Source organism: Pseudorca crassidens, chromosome 6 (assembly GCF_039906515.1).
Source record: "Pseudorca crassidens isolate mPseCra1 chromosome 6, mPseCra1.hap1, whole genome shotgun sequence".
Taxonomy (NCBI): domain Eukaryota; kingdom Metazoa; phylum Chordata; class Mammalia; order Artiodactyla; family Delphinidae; genus Pseudorca; species Pseudorca crassidens.
Window position 1 is genome coordinate 44,612,908 of NC_090301.1, and position 24,069 is coordinate 44,636,976.

At 36.8% G+C, this 24,069-nt stretch overlaps 1 protein-coding gene across 1 annotated transcript in view; it reads left to right on the forward strand.

Annotated features, from left to right (window-relative positions):
- SLC40A1 (solute carrier family 40 member 1) overlaps positions 1-14,554 on the forward strand; it is a 28,154-nt gene extending 13,600 nt beyond the window's left edge. The window contains exons 5-8 of the mRNA XM_067741228.1: positions 904-1,030; positions 7,310-7,552; positions 8,363-9,016; positions 10,156-14,554. Coding sequence (XP_067597329.1) covers positions 904-1,030; positions 7,310-7,552; positions 8,363-9,016; positions 10,156-10,469 — 1,338 coding nt within the window. The 3' untranslated portion in view covers positions 10,470-14,554. The remainder of the gene's footprint in view (positions 1-903; positions 1,031-7,309; positions 7,553-8,362; positions 9,017-10,155) is intronic.
- The last annotated feature ends 9,515 nt before the right edge of the window (positions 14,555-24,069 follow it).

Consider the following 24,069-nt stretch of genomic DNA (forward strand, 5'->3'; position numbering starts at 1 on the left):
TGTTTTTTAATGGCATTTCTAAGAGTTTATTACATAAATCAGTTGCTAGTTTTAAGCTCAGTAGTATTGGGAAGCCCCTTCCTGTTTGTTTTTTAATGGCAGTTCTAAGAGTTTATTACATAAATCAGTTGCTAGTTTTAAGCTCAGTAGTATTAACCTGTAATTTTTTCACACCATTTAAGAAATGGTATATATATATGTATATAAATCAGTCATGATTGTGTTCTCCTAATAATAAGTGGTATTTCTGTTTGAGGACGTGGACTAGATAACTTCCCACACTCTGATTTCATGATAGCTTGATGGAAAAGAGGAGAGAGATGGGTGTAGTGGAAAGCAGTGAATTTGATGTTCCTATTTAATCTGCTTAGGTATATTTGGATTGATATTGTAGAGTTTCAAAGCCAGGTAGGACAAGAAATATTCTAGTGTATTGCCTTCATTTTGTTGATGAAAAAAGTAAGACAAAGTGATGATAGCTGATTGCCCATTGTCATGCAACTGGAAAGTGTCAGAACTCTGATTTAAATTCAAGTCTTCTCACTTCCCCGTCACTGTTTTTTCCAAAGGACATATTTGTGGGGAAAATTAAAAACCACCCCTATGTTAACACTTTATGATAACTATGTGACATAAATGTGCATATGACTATTAAAATTTTTTGTATTATGCGTACCACACATGATACAGATTAGAAAGACATTATGCCCTTTAACTTGACAACTGGTGTTTATTGTTTCATGTGTACAAAGTAGAATGATTTCTTATGATTTTATGAAATGAAATTAAAATAAAAATTTTATTATTATGTTACCAAAGACCATTTTAAACTATATTGTACAGTGAGGTAGGTACAGTATGGTAAAACTGACATTTTAATAATTTTTTCCTGTAATTCCTTAGACTTCATGCTATATCCTGATCATCACTATTGCAAATATTGCAAACCTGGCCAGTACTGCTACTGCAATCACAATCCAAAGGGATTGGATTGTTGTTGTTGCAGGAAACGACAGAAGCAAACTAGCAGGTAATTTGCTTTTCTCTTTCTACCAAATGGGTTTTATCAGGATTCACTTTAAATCAGTGGTAGTAAATGAAGCTTAAGCCTTTTTCTCCGAGTACTTTTTAAGAATAATAAATTGAAGTCATAGTCTTTTTCTTACAACATTATCTGTCTCAGTGCAAAGATTTACCTCACTGTTATGAAGCTAATTTATAGGATAGTGACCTTCTCTTTTATTCTATGCAAACCTGAAATAGAAGAACATTTCTTTTGAGCTCTTTCTTTGAAATTCTGTTAATTGTTTCTAAATGTTTTCTTAATACTTAGAACAGTGAAAATCTGACTTGTGATTTTAACAGTCATACTGTGGATATTATTACCCGTACTTACTGGTTATACTATGGATATTGTGTTTATCCAAACAAATGGAAACAACTTAATTCTAGGAGAGACTCTAGAATTGAATTCCTTCAACTTTAAAGCCATAATTGGTAACTTTTATTACATTATGTGTGGTGTTATGTAACTGCTATTATGAATACTAAAGAAATACAGGATAGAACATGGGTTTTTAAAAAGCTTGCATCTTAGTTGTCCATTGGAAACATATACAAGAGGAGCAAAGAAAGTCTGAAGAGTGCTTACAAAGCAACACGTCAATTACCTCAAGATTACTTGGGCTCAGAATGACCTACCTCACTCGATATTCCCCACCTGCCCCCCAGTACAGCACCCAGACACAACTTGGATTGAAATTACACAGAGTAAAGGAGGAAGGCTACACCTATCTACCGATCAGGTCAGCTGAGTCAACTCTGCTGGTCATTGAGATAATGGGTATCACAAACACATTTCCCAACCATCCTGACTGACAAGGAAACCATTCCTGATGACTTCAGTGGCTTATCAGGACACAGAGGCAAGATTGAGTACGGGGGTCAGCAAGCAACTTTGTTTGACTAGACACGTGGTTTCAAAAAAAAAAAAAATGGTAGAAAGGAGGTTGAGAGAAAGGGTACAAAATCTGTGGAAGGTCTAAATGAAGAAAATGAAGGATTTGCTTAAAAGTCATCACTTTGTGGTAGCAGTAATAATACTGCTCCAGATAGAAATACCACAGTGATTTTAGAGGATGGTGAGTGTGGAAGATGAATTTATTAACACATGTGAGTCTGGATTGCAGGAAATTCTCTCTGGAGCTAAAGTAGTGATTCTCACTGATTTTTCTTCCTGTGATCATTTACTAATAGGAAATAATTCCGTCTCTCTTTTTTGTCACGTGGAATTAAAAGATAAGACTTTGTCCTTTTTTTTTTTTTTTTGGTGTTTTTTCCCTGTTATTTACTTTCTCTTTTAGTGTGCAATTTTACAGATGTAATACATGTCCATGTTTTAAAATTCAAAGGGCACAAAAAAGATATATTTTGAAAACAGATCACATATATATCTGTTGAAATGTATTTGGGGAAAAAAGTGGCTTTTAAGATGATTTTCTTTCTCACATAACTTTCTGGGATCTTTCTGACTACAAAGTGATATTCCAGAAAAATAACAAAAATATGACTGGCCATTTCTCAGCTGTCCTTCTTTATTTGAGGAATTATTGCAGAGTGGAAAAATCCAGGCTAACCAGTCTATTTTCTAACCTTCTGGAGTTTCTCAAATTTAAGAAAGGAAGTAAGCTGCCTGTTGAACTCTTGTCCACTGCGAATTAGCTTAGGAAGCGGTGCTGTTTCAAATCCAACCCCTAGAACGGGTCAGTAGCCTAATGAAGGAAAACCTCCATGTTGTTTTTCCTCAGGTTTTGACCTCCATGTTTGTTTTAAAATTAATTAAAAACCATGCTTCAAAACAGGAAACAGAAACTTCTTCCATCCCGAGGGTCAGCAAGGCTCTAACCATGGGTTTTTGGTACCATTCCTGTTAGAAGGCAGAGTTACAGAACAGAAAAAAAGGAGGAGGGTAAAGGAAAAGTAGAAGAGAAATTTTTGAGGTTGCCAGCAAAGACTGTTAGAAACCAAGCAGGAGACGGGGCAGGGTGTGCGTTGTGAGGTGTGTGTGTGTGTGGGGGGGGGGGGGGTAATGGGGGAGGGGTGTGCCCATAAAGAGGGAAGGTTGTGAGCTGGATGCTAATTGCTCCCATTTCCTCATCCCAATGTTTCTTGATTTCAGAGTAGTTTTTAAAATTGGAAGTTGTATCACCGAGGGTAAAGAACAAGAGAAATTTTCCCTGGAAGGTTGAAAAGTTTTATGACTCCAGTAGCATCAGGTCAAAATATAGCTGTTACCATCTAATTTAGACAGCTCCAGGAAAGATGCTCGTTTCCCACATGAATACTGTTAATTAATCTGTTAACTAATTTGTCTAGGTACTTGATTTAGTGTTTTATTAAAACATTCTTTGGAGCCATGACCCTTAACCTGTCAAACCTTTCTGAAACTCATTTCCTTTGCCTGAGTTTTTATTCCATCTGTTGTTTTATTTTCTTCTTCATTTCCTTTGTTAATCACTTTTTATTAATAGCTTCTGAGGATTTTCTTGTCCACCATTCTAATGAAACATCTACTGGTTGGCTTGATCAAGTACGACAGATAACTTTCTTGTTTGAACTCTATTGACTGAAAATTGATTTCATATTTGAGGTAGACAAACCTGCTAGCTACTATTTGCTCAGCAAATCTGTTTTTTATTATTATTCTATGAGATGTAATATACCTTTTATAATAGTAAGTAGTTACTGAATGTCATGCTCTGTGCCACAGCTGTAGCTGAAAACAGTTAAATTGGAATTAAATGAGCACAGATTTGTGTGTTTGTGTAAGAATAAATACAAACCTGCAAAAAGAATATGTTTACACATTCAGAGGACCATTTCTTCTCTAGGCTGTTAACAGTAAAATGATTGGGTCTTTTTCAAAATTATTATTTCATTCATTCTGCTTCAGAAAAATAAAATCTGTTTTCTGACACTACATTACATCTAAACATTATTAGCTTCCTGAGATAGAAATTTCTAAATTCTAAATAAAAGATAGAAATTTGTGGCATTAGGAAGCTTCATGAGCACTTGAAAATGGAGGTAGTGAAAGATTAACAAATCATTTTAACTAAATTTTGTTTTTGTTCTGGGGCCTTCAGATCCAAGAGTATATTTTCATTAGTACTTGATTTTTGGATTCAGATTATTGAGTTATTTGGATCAATTCTACACTTCCCTGTTAGGAACTTATTAGTAGGGGCAGATGGAAGTTAATGAGGCCATGGCAAAAAATGGCTGTGTGTAAGATCAATGAAAACCGCCTTTGCCTCTCAAGCGAAAGGTGAAATATGTCAAAGTTCTCCTGTTATCATATAAGCATTCTGCACACATAGGACTAATTGGAAGGCAGTTGAGGACCAGGAAGAACTAGAGAAAGAATAATGGCAGTTTTCTATTAATGTACTTATTAGTCACATACTGCTTTTCCCTTAAAGCACCCCACATGATTGATGAGGACTTGTCTCAATAATTTTCACTCTACTCCGTGAGATAGAGAATGAGAAAGTAGGTTATTTTCTTGACTTCCTCTCCTTTATTCATCTTGTCCTCTACTCTGACTCAGCTACATTCCCATGGTCATACCCTAGACCTTGGTATCACCACTAAACCCTCCCTTTTCATAATCTCAATCTCCAGCATCCAAGACTTGAACTATACCTCCTGTCTTTCCAGCTCACTCCTCCTGGTACCCCAGCCATGCTCCAACCTGGTTGGCACCTACAAGCCATTAATTCCACGACCTTTTTACTGCTCATGACCTTTCTTGTCTCTCCTCCTTACCCAGCTTAAATTCCAAGGTCAGTTGTTCCACCCATTTGAATGCCTCCTAGTGTATACCCTCAGCTCACTTGGCCTCCTCTCCTTTTGTCACTTTCCTTTCATAAGACCCTGCTTAAATCCAGCTCTCCACAGTAGCACATGGCTGGTAAAAAACGTACAACTTTGCTGTCTCTTAAAGCTCATGACCATTGGGTTCAAGTTGGCCCTCTCATGCTGCCAGATGATCATACTATTTTCTTTGGTCCCTTCCTTCTCCCACTTTCCTAAAGCACTATTTCTCACTTTCTCCTTTCTCCTCATACATTCAGTACCTCCTCTCCCATCCTCACTTTCACTGATGACGTTGCTTTGTATTCTACTGAGAAAATGGAAAAATAAGGAGAGAACTTTCGTGTGCTCCCACCTTCACATCACTCTTCCTACTTGTACCTGAGACCGTTTACGTGACCTACACTGTTGAATTGCTTGCGTTCCTAAGAACAGCTCTGCCACTTGTGCAGTAGATTCAGATTCCATCCCTTCTCATCTACTGTATCATTTGCATCAGCATATAAACATGCTATAACTTTTCTCATCTTAAAAATCCCTGTCTTTACCCCTCTGTCACCCCATTTCTTTGTCCTTCTTTTGAACAAAACTTAACAAAAAGAAATATCTTTGCTCACTCTTTCCAATTTCTTTCCTTGGTCAGGGCCTTGCTTTCCATAATGCCAGGGGGGCAACATTCACATTGTGAATCCAGGGGGTGCCACTCACTTAAAATATAATAGAAATGGTGTCCCCTGGAGTTGGCACCAATCTCTTAAACCAACTTCAATCAGGCATTTGCCCTTACTGCTCCACCAGAACTATTCTTTTTGAGGTCCTCAGTACCTTCCATGTGACCTATCTAGAGCTGATTGTCAGTGCTCCTGACAGGAGTAAGTTGACTTACCAGCGTCACTTACCAGTTGATTATTCCCCTCTCTTTGAAACACTCTTACCTCTTGGCTTCTAGGACACCCTGCTCTCCTGTTTTTTCTCCTCTTTTGCTGATTCCTCCTCATCTTTGTGACCTCTGAACATTGGCATGCCCAGGACTCAGTCCTCAGACCTTGTCTCTTCTCATCTACCCTCACTCCCCTGGTGATCTCATCCGGTGTCATTGCTTCAAAACTCAAGATGCCGATGACTCCCAAATCTGGCACATGCTTCTTCCCTAGACCCCAGACCTATATGACTAACTGTCTGCTTGACGGGGCCTCTAGAGATGTATCAACATCTCTAGAACCAGATGCTTATTCTTTTGTCCAAAACCTGATTCTTCTGAAGTCTTGTCTTTCTCAGTAAGTGGAAACTCTGTCCTTCCAATAGTTGCTCAGGGTAAAAACTTTAATACTTCTCTTTCTGTCACATAACATACCTAATCTGTTTTCAAGGCTTCTTGATTCTGCTTTAAATTACATCCAGTATCTACTTCTCCACTTCCATTGCTACTGTCCTGCTCCATGCCACGTCATCTCCCGCCTGTCTCCCTGCCTCTGTGTTTGTCTACACCCCCCACACACACACACTTACTTTACACTGTTTTCTCATCACAGCAGCCAAAATAAACCTTTAAAAATTTGTCCTGTGATACCACCTCTCTGTACCTTAACTTCCAAAGGCTTCCTGAGTCATTCAGTGTAAAAACTGAAGTTTGAGTAATAGACTAAGACCTTACATGATTGGGCCAATCTTCTCTCCTCTCTGACCACATCTCTTCCTATCCTCTCCCTTCCTCACTCTGCTCCAGCCCTACTGGCCTCCTCGCTGTTCCTCTGGGCAAACTCCTCCTGCCCCAGGACTTTTGCACTTCCCTTGGTCTGGAATCGTCTTTTCCCTGATATCCGGATGACTCACTCTTTTGCCTCCTGCTGCTTCACGCCTCTGCTGTGATGCTCTCTTTTTTTCAGTGAGTTCTTCCCTGACCTTGCCATATATAAAACTGAAATTTCCCCCTTCCCCTGAGCACTCTCTATGCCCTTTTTTTCTGCTTTATTTTTCACTACAATATTTCATGAACATCTGACATGCTCTGTATTTACATGCTTGTTGATTTATTATTTTTGTTTTCCCTTGGGAGTGTAAACTTCATGAAGACAGGGAAGGATATTCTTCATTTTTTGCTATGGTGCCGGAATGGTGCCTAGCTCATAATAGGCATTTAATAAATGCTTGTTGAAATAAATGAATGTAGAGTTACTATCGAATTCATTTCTTAAAAGCTGATGTCAGGCTCATTTATATAATCCCAAGGGAATCACGATTTTTGAGGCAAATTTAATATGACTTGATCCAAACAACAAATGATTTTCTAACAAAATGGTTTGCTTGCAGAATGCTTTTAGAAGTTTACATCTTAGGAGTCTATACTCTTAGTTTATGAGTTGTACTATGCAAGTGGGCAGTCTCTCTTTGATAGATTTGCACACTTATCTGCCTCTTTCGCCTACCTCTGTAGATATGAATGCTACAATACGAAGGATTGACCAGTTAACCAACATCTTGGCCCCCATGGCTGTAGGCCAGATTATGACATTTGGCTCCCCAGTCATTGGCTGTGGTTTCATTTCGGGATGGAATTTGGTATCCATGTGTGTGGAGTACTTTCTGCTCTGGAAAGTTTATCAGAAAACCCCTGCTCTAGCTGTGAAAGCTGCTCCTAAAGAGGAAACTGAGTTGAAACAGCTGAATGTATACAAAGGTAAACTCAACAAAATGTTTAATCCCTTTATTCTTATTTTCAGACCTTAAACATTGGTTAAGGCCGAAATAATTTTGAATTTATATCACGTTTAGTTGCCACTGAAGGCCTGCATGAGGTTAAATATATCAATGTGGTAGTAAGTCAGAACCCAGGCTCTTGACGGTCCGAGGAGCAACTCCGGGTTGAACCTCAAGGAGTTGGAATGGGACCCCTGACCCTTTTCCTTAACAGGAACAGCAGACACAGAGGGGCAATTCATTGAGGGAGGGCTGGGCAAAATTGAGCCATAGGAATGGGAAGAACAGTGGGAGAAAGAGAACAAGAGAATTCCTAGGCGTCTATAAAGAAGGGAGTTAACACGCCATTTGTAAGACAGTGGAAGGGAGTGAGGACATGAGGTGGGCATTTTTCAAGAAGAGAAGAGGAAGTTGGTCTTCTGAACAAATGTAATCTTAAAATGGTCCCAGAAAATAAGATTCTGTGTTTCCCCAGACAATTATTATATGTTATCTGATCTGTTTTCCTGCTGTTTACTTTGGTGGGATTATAATTTCTGAGAGAGAGGGGAAGAGAGGAGGGGAGAAGTATCAATAGTATTTTGTTTCTTTAACACAAATACTTGGAGATTGTTCCTCAGCTGGAATTCTTAGATGAGTAAAAGAAAATACATTTTATATTGTAGTAGCCAAGGGTATCCAAGGGTGATACCCTCCACGGGTGAGGGAGAGGGGAGAAGAAAAAATACTAAGATAGTTGGCTTTTTCCCCCATGTCCCCTCCCTCAAATAATAATGTCTTTTATTAACAGAAACTGAGCCAAAATCCCTGGAAGGAACTCATCTAATGGGTGAGAAAGACCCTGACATCCATGAACTTGAACATGAGCAAGAGCTAAGTTGTGCCTCCCAGATGGCTGAGCCCTTCCGCACCTTCCGAGATGGATGGGTCTCCTATTACAACCAGCCGGTGTTCCTGGCAGGCATGGGTCTTGCTTTCCTCTATATGACTGTCCTGGGCTTTGATTGCATCACTACAGGGTACGCCTACACTCAGGGGCTGAGCGGGTCCATCCTCAGTATTTTGATGGGAGCGTCAGCCGTAACTGGAATAATGGGAACTGTGGCTTTTACATGGCTACGTCACAGATATGGCCTGGTTCGGACTGGTCTGATCTCAGGATTTGCACAGCTTTCCTGTTTGATCTTGTGTGTGATCTCCGTGTTCATGCCTGGAAGCCCCTTGGACTTGTCTGTTTCTCCTTTTGAAGATATCCGTTCTAGGTTCATTCAAACAGAACCACTTTCAATTACACCTACAAAAATATCTGAAATCATCTCTACAACTGATATGCACATGTCAAACGGATCTGATCCTGCTAACATTGTCCCAGAGATGAGTCCTAAATCTGTGCCTATAATCTCTGTCAGTCTGCTGTTCGCAGGCGTCATTGCTGCTAGAATCGGTAAGAAATCTCTTTTTGTGTATTAATGAACTAAAGTGTCTTTTTGCAGTGTGGTTTCAGATAATTCAACAGTAAGTGGTCTAAAGTATTCCCTGAATGTTAATTTAAGCAAGATCCACTATTTATCCTTATGTATAATCCAGTCACTTATTATGAAATTTTTATTTTATAGTTAAAAAAATCTATATTTGTGTGTGTGTATACCTTCTTAAAACATGGTTAGGCCTTGAAAATTTTTACTAAATGGATATCTTCTAATGTAGTTTACTTAATTTTTCAAAAGATATTATCAATAATAATTATACTTTTAGTAATTTAGAGTCTTTATGTTGCTATAACTTTACCAAAAGGACTGTAATTTAACAAATATGTCAATGGGACAAGGTAAAAAAAAAGGGGTTGGGGTTTAAATTAAAAAAAAAATAAGACAGTAGTTAGGGGAAAAAAAAATCCTTCAAAGGTCTTCTCTAGCTGACATTTGTTTATTGTGTACTTTGCCGAACAAATGGATTTTATAGCTCTGGAAGGAAACATAATGTAAAGACCTCTTACAAAGTAAAATTTAAGGAATCATTAATAGAGTACTGATGAATTATCTCTGCCTGAAATCGTTCTTGAAATGAAACCATATTTATCCTGTGATACAAAGCAGTTCATTAATTTATCAAAGACATTAATATTTAAGCAAGACAGCTTTATTGTAGGGGCTTTAGAACCCAAACAGTAAATGTATTAATGGTTTAAAGTTTCCTTACACTTCAACGATAACAATAGATTAGGTCTACTCATTTTAAACTTTAAAAATACTAGTAATTTTAATAGGATTTATTATGTCTCTGATTTCAGAGTTTTGCTTTCACAGTATGAATAATCACAGAAAAACAGAATTAAGAAGTTTGTATTTTAGACTTATTTTTGTCTTGTGGCTGTAAAAACAATTTCTTGAAACAATTTAACTCAGTGTTTATTAATGAAAAATAATTCTCTAAGGCTAGGCTATGATAAATATACATATGGTGACTTGAAGGTAATAGGGTTAAGTATGTATTTTGCACATGTCAACAGATTTTTAATCTGTAAATCTGAAATGTACAGCTATAAGTTAAAATTAAGTCTCTAAAAACTATCTTTTATTATAGGTCTTTGGTCCTTTGATTTAACTGTGACACAGTTGCTGCAAGAAAATGTAGTCGAATCTGAGAGAGGCATTATAAATGGTGTACAGAACTCCATGAACTATCTTCTTGATCTTCTGCATTTCATCATGGTCATCCTGGCTCCAAATCCTGAAGCTTTTGGCTTGCTCGTATTGATTTCAGTCTCTTTTGTGGCAATGGGCCACATCATGTATTTCCGATTTGCCCAGAAAAGTCTGGGCTCCCAACTTTTTGTCTGTGGTCATAGTGATAAAGAAGTTACAGATGCAAATCAAACTAATACATCGGATGTGTAAGACAGTTTAACTGTTGCTATCCCTGTTACTAGGTTATGTAGAGCACATGTGCCTATTTTGTACTTCAGAATTCCAATAAATGGCTCGGTGTCTCTCTCTGGTTTTACCACAGCTATACCTTGAGGGCTAAAAGCTAGTTAGGAAACTTGAGCCAGCAGAAATGAGCTGGTTAATTTCCCTTATATTTAAGGGTGGAAAAAAAATAGAGAAAGGAAAACTCAGTTTAAATATGGAGACTAAAATAGTAACACTGATTTTCCCTATTTCTCATGAGTAGGTAAAATTTTATATAAAAGAGTGATTAGTCATGTGAATTAAGTTATTCTTTGGCAGATTTTTATTATCTGTACTAGAATTCAGGTATGTCAGTTTTCCCTAACACTCTTGTTCAAGTCTAGCTAATTTACTTTTTTAAAAAATCTTATTCTCAGTTATATTATAAAAACAAATTCTCTTCCAAGTTTGAAGATTAAAATTTGATAACCAGTATTATCCTTATTGATCCGATTGATGTTAAGGGATTTACCTCTATGTGGAAAAATGAAATAGTTAACTAGAATTCTCTAATAGGGTTTATGGTTTAACTTTAGAGACCACCTTTGTATTTTTCTTATCAGCTAGGGCAAAATATTGTATTAAGCATATGTAACACTTCATAAAATGGCTATTGTGTAAGCTGAAGATAGAAGCAAAGCTGTAGAGTAGATTTATAACGCAGTGAATGCATGAGGACTTCAAACATGCCAGTGGTTCGGCCATAGAAACTAGAAGTTAAAAGTCACACGAAGGGCGAGTTCTGGATTTAACTCACGTTGCTATCCTTAATGATCTCTGTCGTGGAATATGAGGGAATTAGCCTTCAGCCTGGCAAGTTAAATGTAGAAAGCAAGCCCAAACTTGGAAAGGTTTTGTTTTATAAATCATTTGATTTACTTTTAACATGCTTGGTAGAGCATTTTTACTTTTACTCTTTTGTACCCAGGAGTTATTTTTACCTAGTTGTAGAGCAAGACTGTTCATAAATGTATCCCTTTCAAACATCTTTGAGAAAAATGGAGGAAAAAAAAACCCTTTTGTATATATATTTTACAAGTAAAAACTGTTTTACAAGTCATTTTGCAACATGCCAGTACCAGTGGGGTACTTTGCCTTAACTGTTCATGCACTTTCATGGAGACTGCAATATGTTGCTCTGAGCACTTTCTTTATCCTTGAGGTTTAATCTTTTTCTCCTTTCTATAGTATGACATAATGATTTGCTATGTTGTAAAATCTTTGTAAAATATTTCTGTATAAAAACATTTTAAAAAATCTTGATTTCTTTTTCCTTAATTGCATTCCCCATTTGTTTAATATGGCTTTTGTTACAGAGCATCTGTTTTGGGTAACATCTGTTTCTCTCTAAAGGCCTACGGTTTCATAATAATTCACAGTTTTAGATTTGTCTCCCTGCTTATATGTCTAGTTTATGGTGGCTTGGATAAAAGTATAGTAAACACGAGGCCCAGGACTCATTCTTTGACTTTGAAGAGGTCACTTTAAGCTCTCTTGAGTTGTTTTCTCTTCTGTAAATTGGAGATGATATTATAAAACCAACCCTACCTACCTCCCAACTTCCCTGATTGAGTCAAGTGAGATAATTCTTGTAGAAGCACTTTGTGGGCTATAAGACAAAGTTGTAGTATTACTAGAAGTTGGATCTAACTAATGACAGGGAGTTAAAGATAGGTTCCTCATGATCGGCCAGAAAGAGTAGAGCCACATTCTGTGTTCAGCAAATGTTTCCTGAACACTTGATCTGTGTCCCAAACTGATTGGTCTTGGGGATGCAGATTTGACTCAAACACGGTTGATCAGAGGCTCCTTTTCTTTCCCCCCAAATGTGGGAGCTTGAGAACTTCTGCCATCACCCTGTAGCTACTTATCTGCTGCTGACTTTTGAGCAGACAGTAGGTGCCTCTGTTAGGTCTGGCTGCTGTCCTGAACAGGTCATCCGCTTCCTCCCACAGGGGTCGAGCTAGGGTTGGAGATCTGCCCTGAGTGTTTGCAGCTATAATTGAAGGCCTGTGACCTTGTAAAATGAGTAGAACCATCTTAGCAAAGGAGGGTCTCAGCTCTTAATGTGGATGTTTTGCCAAACTGGGGGGCTACTGAGAGAGGCCCTGTGTGGAAGGAAGGAAAATGGAGTTAGTTAATAGAAATTTTTACAGGCGCTCCCTTATCTTTGCAAAGTGCAGTTCAGAGCAGGAGGAGGAGGGGGATGGGGGAAAAATCACTGCTGGACTGGACAGCCTTTGCTGTGTACTGCCCCAGGGCATCGTAGGGCTGGGTAGATGATGTGCGTCTGTCTGGGTGTGTTTCTAAATGGGGAAACAAACTCAAATACCTACAGGGTCAATAGGTAAAACAAATGAGTGAAGTGAATAGATGTAGGAAAACAGTCTTTCATTTAATGTGTAATTGCATTTCACAAAAGTATCACTTATTTTTTCCCACTTAAAAACAAATTATTACATTTTTTCGTGTTCTTCTCTATTCCTGTGCAGGTTTCTTGTGGTTATTAAAGTTGATTCTTTCCACATAGACATCCTTTGTCTGCACAGGAAAAGCTGTATTCATTTTTTTAAAAAAATAATTAATTAATTTTTTGGCTGTGTTGGGTCTTCGTTGCTGCATGTAAGCTTTCTTTTTAGTTGCAGTGAGCGGGGGCTACTCTTCGTTGTGGTGCACAGGCCTCTCATTAAGGTGGCTTCTCTTGTTGTGGAGCACGGGCTCTAGCCACATGGGCTTCAGTAATTGTGGCACGCAGGCTCAGCGGTTGTGGCTCGCGGGCTCTAGAGTGCAGGCTCAGTGGTTGTGGCTCACGGGCTTAGTTGCTCCGCGGCATGTGGGATCTTCCCGGACCAGGGATCGAACCCGTGTCCCCTGCATTGGCAGGTGGATTCTTAACCACTGTGCCACCAGGGAAGCCCTAAAGCTGTATTCATTTCCATAAAGAAATATGCCTTCTCCCATTTTATTTTCCCTTGAAACATCTGGCTTCCTTGATGTTTCTTTCATTGCCCACCCCCCAACTTAAAAAAATAAAAGAAAAAGAAGGGTATAAGTAAGAAATAATTTTCCTGTTCACCATAAGACATAAAAACAATGCAAGAGGTGAGCCAAATCCCTGGACGTGCTGCTGGGGAGGTCACAGGGTATGCGAGCTGAAGAGCACACACCCAGGCCAAAGGAACAGCTAAGCAACTCGGAATGTGGGTCTATCTTGTCATATCTTTTATCTTTCAAGAGAAGCTGGGAATCTGGAATTTTGTGTGACAAAATTGGCGTCACACAAAACTGGCAACTAATTTAAAAATGCTGAAAACATTTTTCTAGCCAAACCAAATACATCTGTGGTCTACCTATAAGCCACCCATGGGCTGCCATTTTTAAAAGTTTTTCTCTAAGAGAATAGTTTGTGAGGAAGAAAATGGTATTTGAAAAAGTGTAGATAAAAGGAGGTGTATATACAAAAGTGACGGAGTACAGAGAACAAGAGAGAACTCAGCAAACATTTATGGTGAAAAACATTAGGCGATTAGACATCTTTTATTGGAGATCATTTAAGATCAAATAACCTATGCATTTATTACCTGCCATATTGATGTCAGTGAGAATTCTGCCCCATAGTTCCGTATTCCATGTGTTGTTTATACAGTTGGGTTAAAGGATAATGACAATCTAATTAAAAACCACTCTTAAAGTTTGTCTGAAGTATAAACATAATGTGCTCCTATTTTAAAAAAAGAAAAAGCACAGAATTTTAAATTGTTTAACTCCCCTCTTCCTACCCCACTCCCCAAATCCTCAGTGCCCACCGTGAACAGTTTAGTGTATACTTCCATATAATTTTTTAATGAAATTTTCAAAAATAACTTCTTATATCATCATTTGGTATGTTCACCAAGATTATATCATTTTCTGTCTATATCTGTTGATTGATCAATCAATGTATATTTTTCCCCCAAGTTCAGAGCGTTATATTAAAGTCATGTTTGCATTAAGGCTGTTGACATAGTAATTAAAAACTTTAAAAACAGTGACATAGGTATACAAATTACAGAGTCTAATTTTATTGTGATTGAGAAGTAAATTTATCTGATATTTCTTTCAGCCAAGACAAAAGACCACGGAGTTTTACCTTTTCTCCCCAAATGACACTTACTTGAAACTCTTTATTAGTTCATTTAAACATTGCTTCTCCTTTTATAATGTCTCCTTTTTCTTCTCTTGATCCACCATTCAGAGTAATCTTTGCTACCAGAACATTTTTGTTTTACAAGATAGCAATTCAAGAATAGAGTTGAAACGTTAGAAGAACCTTGTGACAACACATATACTTTTATCAAAAACAAGTCTGAACTGGCTGCATTTAGGCACACTTTGAAAGTTAAACGACTTTTAACCCTTATATGGATACTTGTTTACATTTTCCAAGTCCAAAAGGGAGCAAGTATTTTATCTAAACAATGGGCAAATGAGAGATCAAAGTTCAAGTACTTTTTTCCAGGTTCTTCACCCTGAGCTCTATGTAAGTTATTACATATTCTCCTATTTGAACATTTTCCTTATTGCATTTTACTGGGATAAAAGTGCACTGCAAAGTTCCTGAAGTAGTTATTTTCAAAATTGTCTTAGAGAGTGGTTATCCTTAATATGTACGCAGTTGTAGTGATGATAATACAAAAGTAATCTAATTAAACAGATTGAAGTTGCAAGAGGATAAATATGTTTCATAGTGACTAAAACACTTCAGGAGAAATATATGTTTTGAAGAACTATAGACCTTATGATAAACGATCCCTAATAAACAGGACATAGTCACATAGTAAATCATACATAAAGGAATATTTGAGCTTAATGTACATATGTATTCCAGAAAGAAGGGTTGTCCTATGATAGATTTACTTTTTATTTAGTACTATGTATTGACCAAATATATACATATCTTCTTATTTATTAATTCTAAGGTATTTAAGTGAAAGACACTATGATGAAAAGAAATAATATTTAAACATCTGTTATTTGTAGCATTTTATTCATTTAATCCTCACCATAACTCAGTGAAGAAGATATTATTATCTGTTTTATAGATGAGGAAACTGAGTCTTAGGATGTGTCATGCACCTACATAGCTAGTAAGTGTCAGAATAGAATCTAGAACCATTTCTGTCTGTCTCCAAAGGCTGTCTTCTTTCCTCCATACCACACAACCCTAGCACAAGCTTTTTTTTTTTTTTTTTTTCCCTAATGGGGAAGGTCAGAAAATCCTTAATATCCTTAAGGGGGTCTATTTGTTTATGGCAAACAGATTTTAACTTACATAGTGAAGTGGGTATAACTCTGTTAATTGACTGACTAAACATGAAAATTTCTGATTGTGTTTACAGACAGCTAAAGTTTTTCCAATATTCACAGCTGCCACACCTGTTTTAAATGTCTTGGTTGGTCCTTTGGCAGTGCTTACGATACTTTGGGGCTTTCCTAATACCTATATGAGGTGAAACAGGGTGATGGGTAGGAATTGCAATGAGACCTGGGTTCAAATTTTCGCCTTGCTAATTACTAGCTTCTGTGCTCTGGGCAAATTTTTAAACTTCCCTGAACTTCTGTTCTTCATTTGCATAATGGGAATATTAATACCTATCTTATAGGGGATTAGCACTCTTAGCCCAGTACCTAATATATAGTCCCAAACAAAGTGTTTCTTAAATTCATATGAGGAATAATTAAGGATATTTTCTGTTTTGACATAATTTATTGTTACATGAATTATTCTTATACAAATGTGTCATGTTGGATGAACTATTTAGTTAAATATACCAATTAATTTTACCTGTTAATTTTTTTCTTCAAATGTGACATATTCTCTTTGATAGTAGGAGTGTACAGAGAGACCTGTTTAGGAGAGAAAAAAAAAAACACTGAATTAAGTTTAGTTTCAGTTCTTTGGAAAATAGCTGAAGTTTCTATTGTGGACATTATAAAGAACCTCTATGAAAAAAAAGAGGAAAATTCCCATCACTGCTTTTTATTTTTATTAAAGTATAGTTGATTTACAATATAATATTAGTTTCAGGTATATAATATAGTGATTCAATTTTTTTTATAGCATAAACTCCATTTAAAGTTGTTATAATGTATCGGATATATTCTCTGTGTTGTACAATACATCCTTATATCTTATTTATTTTATTCATAATGGTTTCTACCTCTTAATTCTCTACCCCATCTTGCCCCTCCCCTCATCCCTGTCCTCATTGGTAACCACTAGTTTGTTTTCTATATCCGTGAGTCTGTTTCTGTTTTGTTATATTCATTTATTTATTTTATTTTTTAGATTCCACATGTAAGTGAAAACACAGTATTTGCCTTTCTCTATCTGACTTATTTCACTAAGCATAGTACCCTCCAGGTCTGTCTGCATTGTGGCAAATGGCAAAATTTCATTCTTTTTTATGACTAATATTCCATTGTATAGATGTACCACATCTTCTTTATCCATTCGTCTGTTGATGGACCTTAAGTTGCTTCCCTATCTTGGCTATTGTAAATAATGCTGCTGTGAACACTGGGGTGCATGTATCTTTACAAATTAGTGTTTTCTTTTCCTTCAGATATATACCCAAGAGCATAAACAGCTCATACAACTCAACATCAAAAAAACAAACAACCTGATTAAAAAATGAGCAGAAGACCTGAATAGACATTTTTCCAAAGAAGACATAAAGAAGACCAAACAAGCACATGAAAAGATGCATAACATCGCTAATTATCAGGGAAATGCAAATCAAGACCACAATGAGATATCACCTCACACATGTCAGAATGGTTATTGTCAAAAAGACAGCAAATAACAAATGTTGGTGATGATGTGGAGAAAAGGGAACCCTCACACACTGTTGGTGGGAGTGTAAAGTGGTGCAGCCATTATGGAGAACAGTATGGAGGTTCCTCAAAAAACTAAAAATAGAGCTACCAAATGATCCAGCAATTCCACTCCTGGGTATATATCTTATCATTGTTTTAAATTCTAATATCATTTCCTAGACTTCTAGGAAAGTCTAGGAAACTTTCTAGGAAAGTTTCTTTTACCTGTAAAAGAAAAGGATAGAGGAAAAGATGGACAGAAGGATGGAGAGAAGGAATGAAGGGTGTCGGGGAGAGTGGGGAAGGAATTCACAGCACAAGTTTTTAGTCAAAGATAGTAAACAGGATAGTACATATATTTATCCATTCTTCCTCTTCAAATACCACTGATATGACAGGAAAAGAGTACCAAAACACTTCAGCTTGTTCTTTTGAAAACAGGCTAGGCTGGAATCATTAGCAGATCAAAGGTAAATTTCTAACATAAGGAAAGCAAATGAGAACGTACTGACAGATAAGCCCTAGCACAAAAGGCTGCAGCACAGGTGCAAGCCACCTTTCCTGGAAGAGCTTGGGTTTCCAGTGAGGGGAATGGCCAGGAGGATTGTATATAAAACAGCTGCTCCTTCCCACCAATGCTGAGCTTGTATGCAGTGCTAATTAGCCCTGGAGAGAGCTCCTAGTGGGGGTGTGGGCTCCAGGAAAAAACCTCCTGCTCTTACCCAGATTGTTCTTGCCCAAGTATCTTAAAGAAGCCTACCCATCAACATGACGCCCACTTGCCCTGAAATCTTCAGTCAGTGATATCTTTTGAGGAAAAACAACCTACTAACAGTGAAGGGAATCGACATAGGCTCCTTGAATTCGTCAACCTAGACTTTCTTTTGTAAGTATGAACAGATAACCACTGATGATACAAGGGGGAAAGCAACAGCACGAAAAAATAGAACAATGATGAATAAAGAAAGTGACGGACCAAAAAAGAAAGAGTGATAATTCAGGTAAGAAAATGATTTTTTTCAATTCTAGTTAATATCCTCAGAGAGATTCAAAAAAGGATGATATCTATTAAGAAAGCACAAGGTTGTATGCAAAAAGAGAACAGGAGAAAATGATTGGAAATTTAAAATATTGCCCCCCTAAATACAATAAAAAGATGAATTTAAAAGTAGAGCAATGAGACAAAAATATAGAATGGGAGAAAAACAGGTGACCTTAAAGATTAATCCAGGATGTCAAATACCTTTCTATCAAGAAATCAAGTAAGAAGTAGCAGAAAAATGGAAGAGATGAATGGGAGAGGAGAAGCGAGGAGAAGGAAAAGGAGCTGGATTACTTTAATAATATGATGAAGGGTTCATATGTTTCTTAGCTAATAGAAAGAAAAGGCAACTAGAAACCTCAGAAAAAAACTTGTGCAATAAAGTCATTTCCATATACGAAACAAAGTAAACTCTGCATGATTCCAATGAATTAATTTTACTTTGATTCTTCAATCATTTTCTTTGAATGGCAAAGTTTTCCTTACAAAGGATTACATTTCTTTCTTCTGAGGTTCAAACACAGTACTTGATTCTGAAATGAATAATATTGACATAATAATAATGTTCTATTGGCTGTTGGTTGTTAATGTTTAGAGTTAACCTCTAAACAAAGCTCAGAATCTTAAATACAAGTTATAAAACAAGGACAGGGTGGCTGTAAATGTAAATGCTCTAAATACTATAATTCGAAAGCCCTGGTGTAGTTGGCAAAGCTGGGAGATGGGGGTAAAGAAGAGGTAAAGGATAGTGTAGCGTTCTTAGTCCCCCATTATACAGAAAGAGAATTAAGATACTGTCTAAAATAATGGAAAAATAAAGGGAATTTAAGCATATTATTTGAAATTATATGCATTATATTATTTGCAATTATATGAAATTACAAAATAATTCCTATTATATGAATTATGTAACCAATAAAAGAGCTAAGAAGTACAGAGTAACCAACAAAAGCTGGGAGAAGGGGTAGGGAAAAAGCAGGGAGTAATGGGAGGTGAATTACTTATCCATCATAGTGGGTCTTTGAGAGTTAGCGTCTTAGGTTGCGAAATCGAGGAATAGAGACATATCACTATGGAGAATTAGGTGTAGCTGGCTTACCGTCGACCTCTCTAGCAGATTCTAGTAGTTACCTAAGTCTTTTATCTACACATTTATTAATAAGCGCATTCTTCTCAAATACAATTCCCAGTGAGCCCGTTGTTTGAATTTTCGAGAGACTAATTTGTTGATTTGAGCATACAAGTTTAGGAAGGCATGAGCAGACTTTTTCAAAAGTTTATTGTTGTGATGTGCTAACGCTCATTGACTTGACTGAATATGTAACAGAGTGCCTTCTTTTGAAAGTGAAAAGTATATTTGTGTAAAGTGGAAGGAAAAGACTGTGTGACCTTAGAACTATATCTAAGTTAATTGTCGTATTTATACTATAAATATGTGCCATAATGTGCTATAAATTATCATATACAATTCTGTTGACTACAGCTTGTAGGTTACTTGTATCTGGTACTCCTTTTTCACGCTTTTTTTTTTACATTCATTTTCAATTTTGGAGTATAGTTGCTTTACAATATTGTGTTAGTTTCTCCTGTACAGCAAAGTGAATTCCTTTTTCACTCTTCTTAGTTCTAAACATCCTTTCTTTAACTTTTCCTCTCTCTTTCTTTTTCCTGGAAGTGTATCATTCATAGTCCCCAATGTTTTACATTTCTTAAAACTTTTGGACCATTGATTTTAAGTAAATAAAGGCTTAGCAGTGCATAAGTCATAAACTTTTCTGTAATATGTTAAGATTAAAATGACGACACGTGCATAACACGTTGTTGAAATTCCAAGCTTAATTTCCAAAAGATTAAGTAAACAAACACTAAGAAAGACCTTGACTCACCCCTCAGTGTCACAATTTATAAAATAAGAGTCATAGTTTTCATGTGATCATTAAAACTGGTACTTTCATTGGCTGGAGGAGCGTGTGAAAATCACACCCACCTTAAACACAGGAAAACAAGCCCAATGATGAGGTAACTATCTGAACACCTGAGAATAATGTGAAGTGATTGTCTCTAGTTGGTGTATTGAGGGCTAAAGCTGTAACTTTTTACTTACTTCCATTCTGTCCTGTCTGCTGCTTTTTAAAGCAACAGTAGCACCATCAGCACCAAAACTAACACCGTCCTCTAGAATATGTTCATGAATACAGTAACACTTTTGATATGGACTTTTTTTTTTTTTTGCTGTACGCGGGCCTCTCACTGTTGTGGCCTCTGCCGTTGTGGAGCATAGGCTCCGGACGCGCAGGCTCAGCGGCCACGGCTCACGGGCCCAGCCGCTCCGCGGCATGTGGGATCCTCCTGGACCGGGGCACGAACCCGCATCCCCTGCATCGGCAGGCGGACTCTCAACCACTGCGCCACCAGGGAAGCCCAGATGTGGACTTTTTGAATCTCTGTTTTTAACTAATTTCAGTTAGAGGGCTCCTTTGGGGTATCTGATATGTTATCTACTCCCCTTTTCATGTATTTAAAATGTCATGTATATCTGATAATAGTTATTAGAGACTATGTCTACCTGCAATTCATATCTGTTACTATAGTTCAAAAGCACTAACCCCAGAATGTATTTGTAATCTGGTTAGAGGAAAGCCTCACATGACGAAGTCAACAAGCTGATAAGAGGAGCTTATTGTGAAACTTTTTTGAGTGTTGCTCAGTGCCAAAACATTGTTTTTCAATGTCAAAATAGCAACAGAGTTCACTGGAAAATTTGGAGCTGAAATAAAGCATGCCTAAGGCAGGGTCCTCGAGCAGACGCTGTTAGCAATTCCTCATCGCCACAGTCGTTGGAGGTAGATGTCTGTTGCTGGGTGAATTATCCTCATTTCCAGTTTGCAGATGCAGAACGTGAGAGTTCCAGAAAAGTAGACAAGTTCCCAGTAGCAAATCAGTGTCAGGCATTGTCACAACTTAAACAGCAGTACTCACAAGAAGGGTTCTGAAGGATGTTGGTTAATTCATTGAGACCCTGTATCTTGCTCAAAGGTAGAGGTCCATTAAAAAAGGGCATTACTTTGCATTTCTCCACAATCTATTTATCTCATAAAAACCAAAGGAAAAAGCCATATCTTAATCTCATAAAATTCACAGTACTGTCCTGAACAATATATTACTTTACAAAATGTTTGTTTGAGTTCCCAAATAGTTGAGCAACTGGGTGCCTGCCCTTGCCAACCTCTGAGCTTAATACAGGAAGAACAGCATAAATAGGATATCAGGGATAGTCAAGAGCTGATGATTTAGTGGGGAGGGGTAACACAGACCAATAAATATCTTTGTATTGTCAAGTGGATTTTCTGTGGTTGAGATGTGCATTGGGTGTTATGAGAGGTCAGAGGGCAACACTGAGACCAACCTGGGTTGGAGTCTTCCTGGGAAAGGTAGTGCTTTATTTGTGTCTCTTCTGTTTCTTTGATTAGTGGTATTTATTGGCTTGTTTAAAAATTCCAAAAAAAAAAATCCAAATAATACATGAAAATATAGACTAGAGAGTAAAACTCACTTCAGATCTCTTCACTGTAAGATAATCACCATTGACATTTTGGTGGGTATCCTTCTAGGCATATATGTGTGTGTGTGATGTGTATGTGGTATGTGGGTGTGTGTGTTTATAGACATAATTTTATATAAATGTGGCCATATTCCAATTGTTAATCAGTATTTTTATTTGTTTTTCATTCAATAATATGCCCTGCATATTACTCCAGATCAATGAGTTTAAAATTACATCACAAATTTTCATGGCTATATAGTATTCCATATATTTTATTTCTTTATTTAGCTAGTTGCTTATCAAAGTACAGTTGTTTTCAACTTCTTGCTGTTTTAAATAATGCTGAACATAGCACCATTGTATATATAGCTTTGGTACTTGGGCAATGATCTCCACAGATAGGTCTCTGGAAGAATTGCTAGATCATAGGTTATACGCATTTGAAATTTTGATTCACAAATGCTGAACTCCTCTCCAGAAAAGTTGTACCAATTCAAATTCCATGTTTTCCTATGCTTTTGTCAACATTGAATTTTATCTCTTATGTCTCTGCCAATCTGATAAATTAAAAATTCTTTTTAATGTGCACCTATTCAATCATTAATAAGTTTAAACATCTTTTTACATGTTTTTACCTATTTTTCTTATTTTGTGAATTACTTGTGTATGTTTTTCATTGGCACGTTTATCACCATTTAGTTGATTTGTAAAAGATCTTTGTATGCTAGGAATGTTAATGTTTGCCTGTCATGCATACTATGATTATTATTTCACTTCTTTTTTTTTTAACTTTAAGCTCCTCTTTTCCCCGCCCCCCTTAATTTTTTCCCAGTATATTAGAGTGTTAAGCATGTAGGTTCCAAAGTCATATATACATTTATTCAATTCACATTCTTTTTTTCTCACCCTTTGTGGCTGGCATTATTATTATTTTTTTTACCTTTGACCCCCTTAATTCACTTCTTTGTTTGACTTTAATTATGGTTTTAAAATATTTGAGTCAGGTCTATCGATCTTTTCTATTTTGATTTTGACTTTTGTGGGGGCTGTAAAAAGACCTCTCCACACTGAGATTTATAAAAGCCCAAATTTTCCTCTGTTACTTTTATATTTTTATTTTTAAATATTTAAGCCATCTAGAATCAGCTATAAAGAGAGTTTTCTGGTGGCCTAGTGGTTAGGAGTCTGGGCTTTCACTGCTGTGGCCTGGGTTCAATCCCTGGCTGGGGAACTCTGAGATCGCACAAGCCTTGTGGCACGGCCAAAAACAAACAAACAAACAAATACAGTTAGAATTAGCTGTAATATCAAAAGTGGAGTAGGGTTTCTGTTAGTTGCCTATGTTGAATGATCTTTTTCCCTTGTTGATTTAAAATACTGCATAGTACAGAGATTAACAGAATAGGTCTTGGAGTTAGGCTGCCTGGGTCCAAATTCTGGCTTCACTGTTTACTTACTGGGTGAACCTGACTTCTCATATGTAAAATGAGTATAATAATAGTACTTACCTCCTGGAGCTGTCAGAACTGCATATTAGTATATTAAAGGGTTTAGAAGAATACATAGCACATAATAATAGCTCACTAAATAGTAGCTATTATTGGATACCAAATTCACATGTTATGTGGGATTATTTCTAGACTATTCTGTTACACCCACTAGAGTCTAGAAATTCATGGGGCAGTACCAATTCTAGCTTTACCTTATGCGTAGACAAGTTCTCTCATTCTTTTTCAGAATATTCCTGATTCTTCTAGCGTTTCTTTTTTTTCTAGATGAACTTGAGTCATATTGAGAATTCCTAACAAGCTTACTGAGATTTTGACTGTCATTATAGAGAATAGATCCAATTAGGAAAAATCGAGTTCTTCATAATTTTGAATTTTCCTTTCCATTAAATAGGTATATCATTCTATTTATTCAAGTGTTTCTTTGTGTTATTTAATAAGGACTTATAGTTTTATTCACACAGGTCCTTTTCATTTTTTGATACTGAATATTCTGCGCTAAGTCTTGAAGGATGAATAGGAATAGCCAGACAGAAATGGAGAAAAATTGGTGGGTACTCTTTTGCTGCCAGAAGCCATAGTTATGCTTGGAAC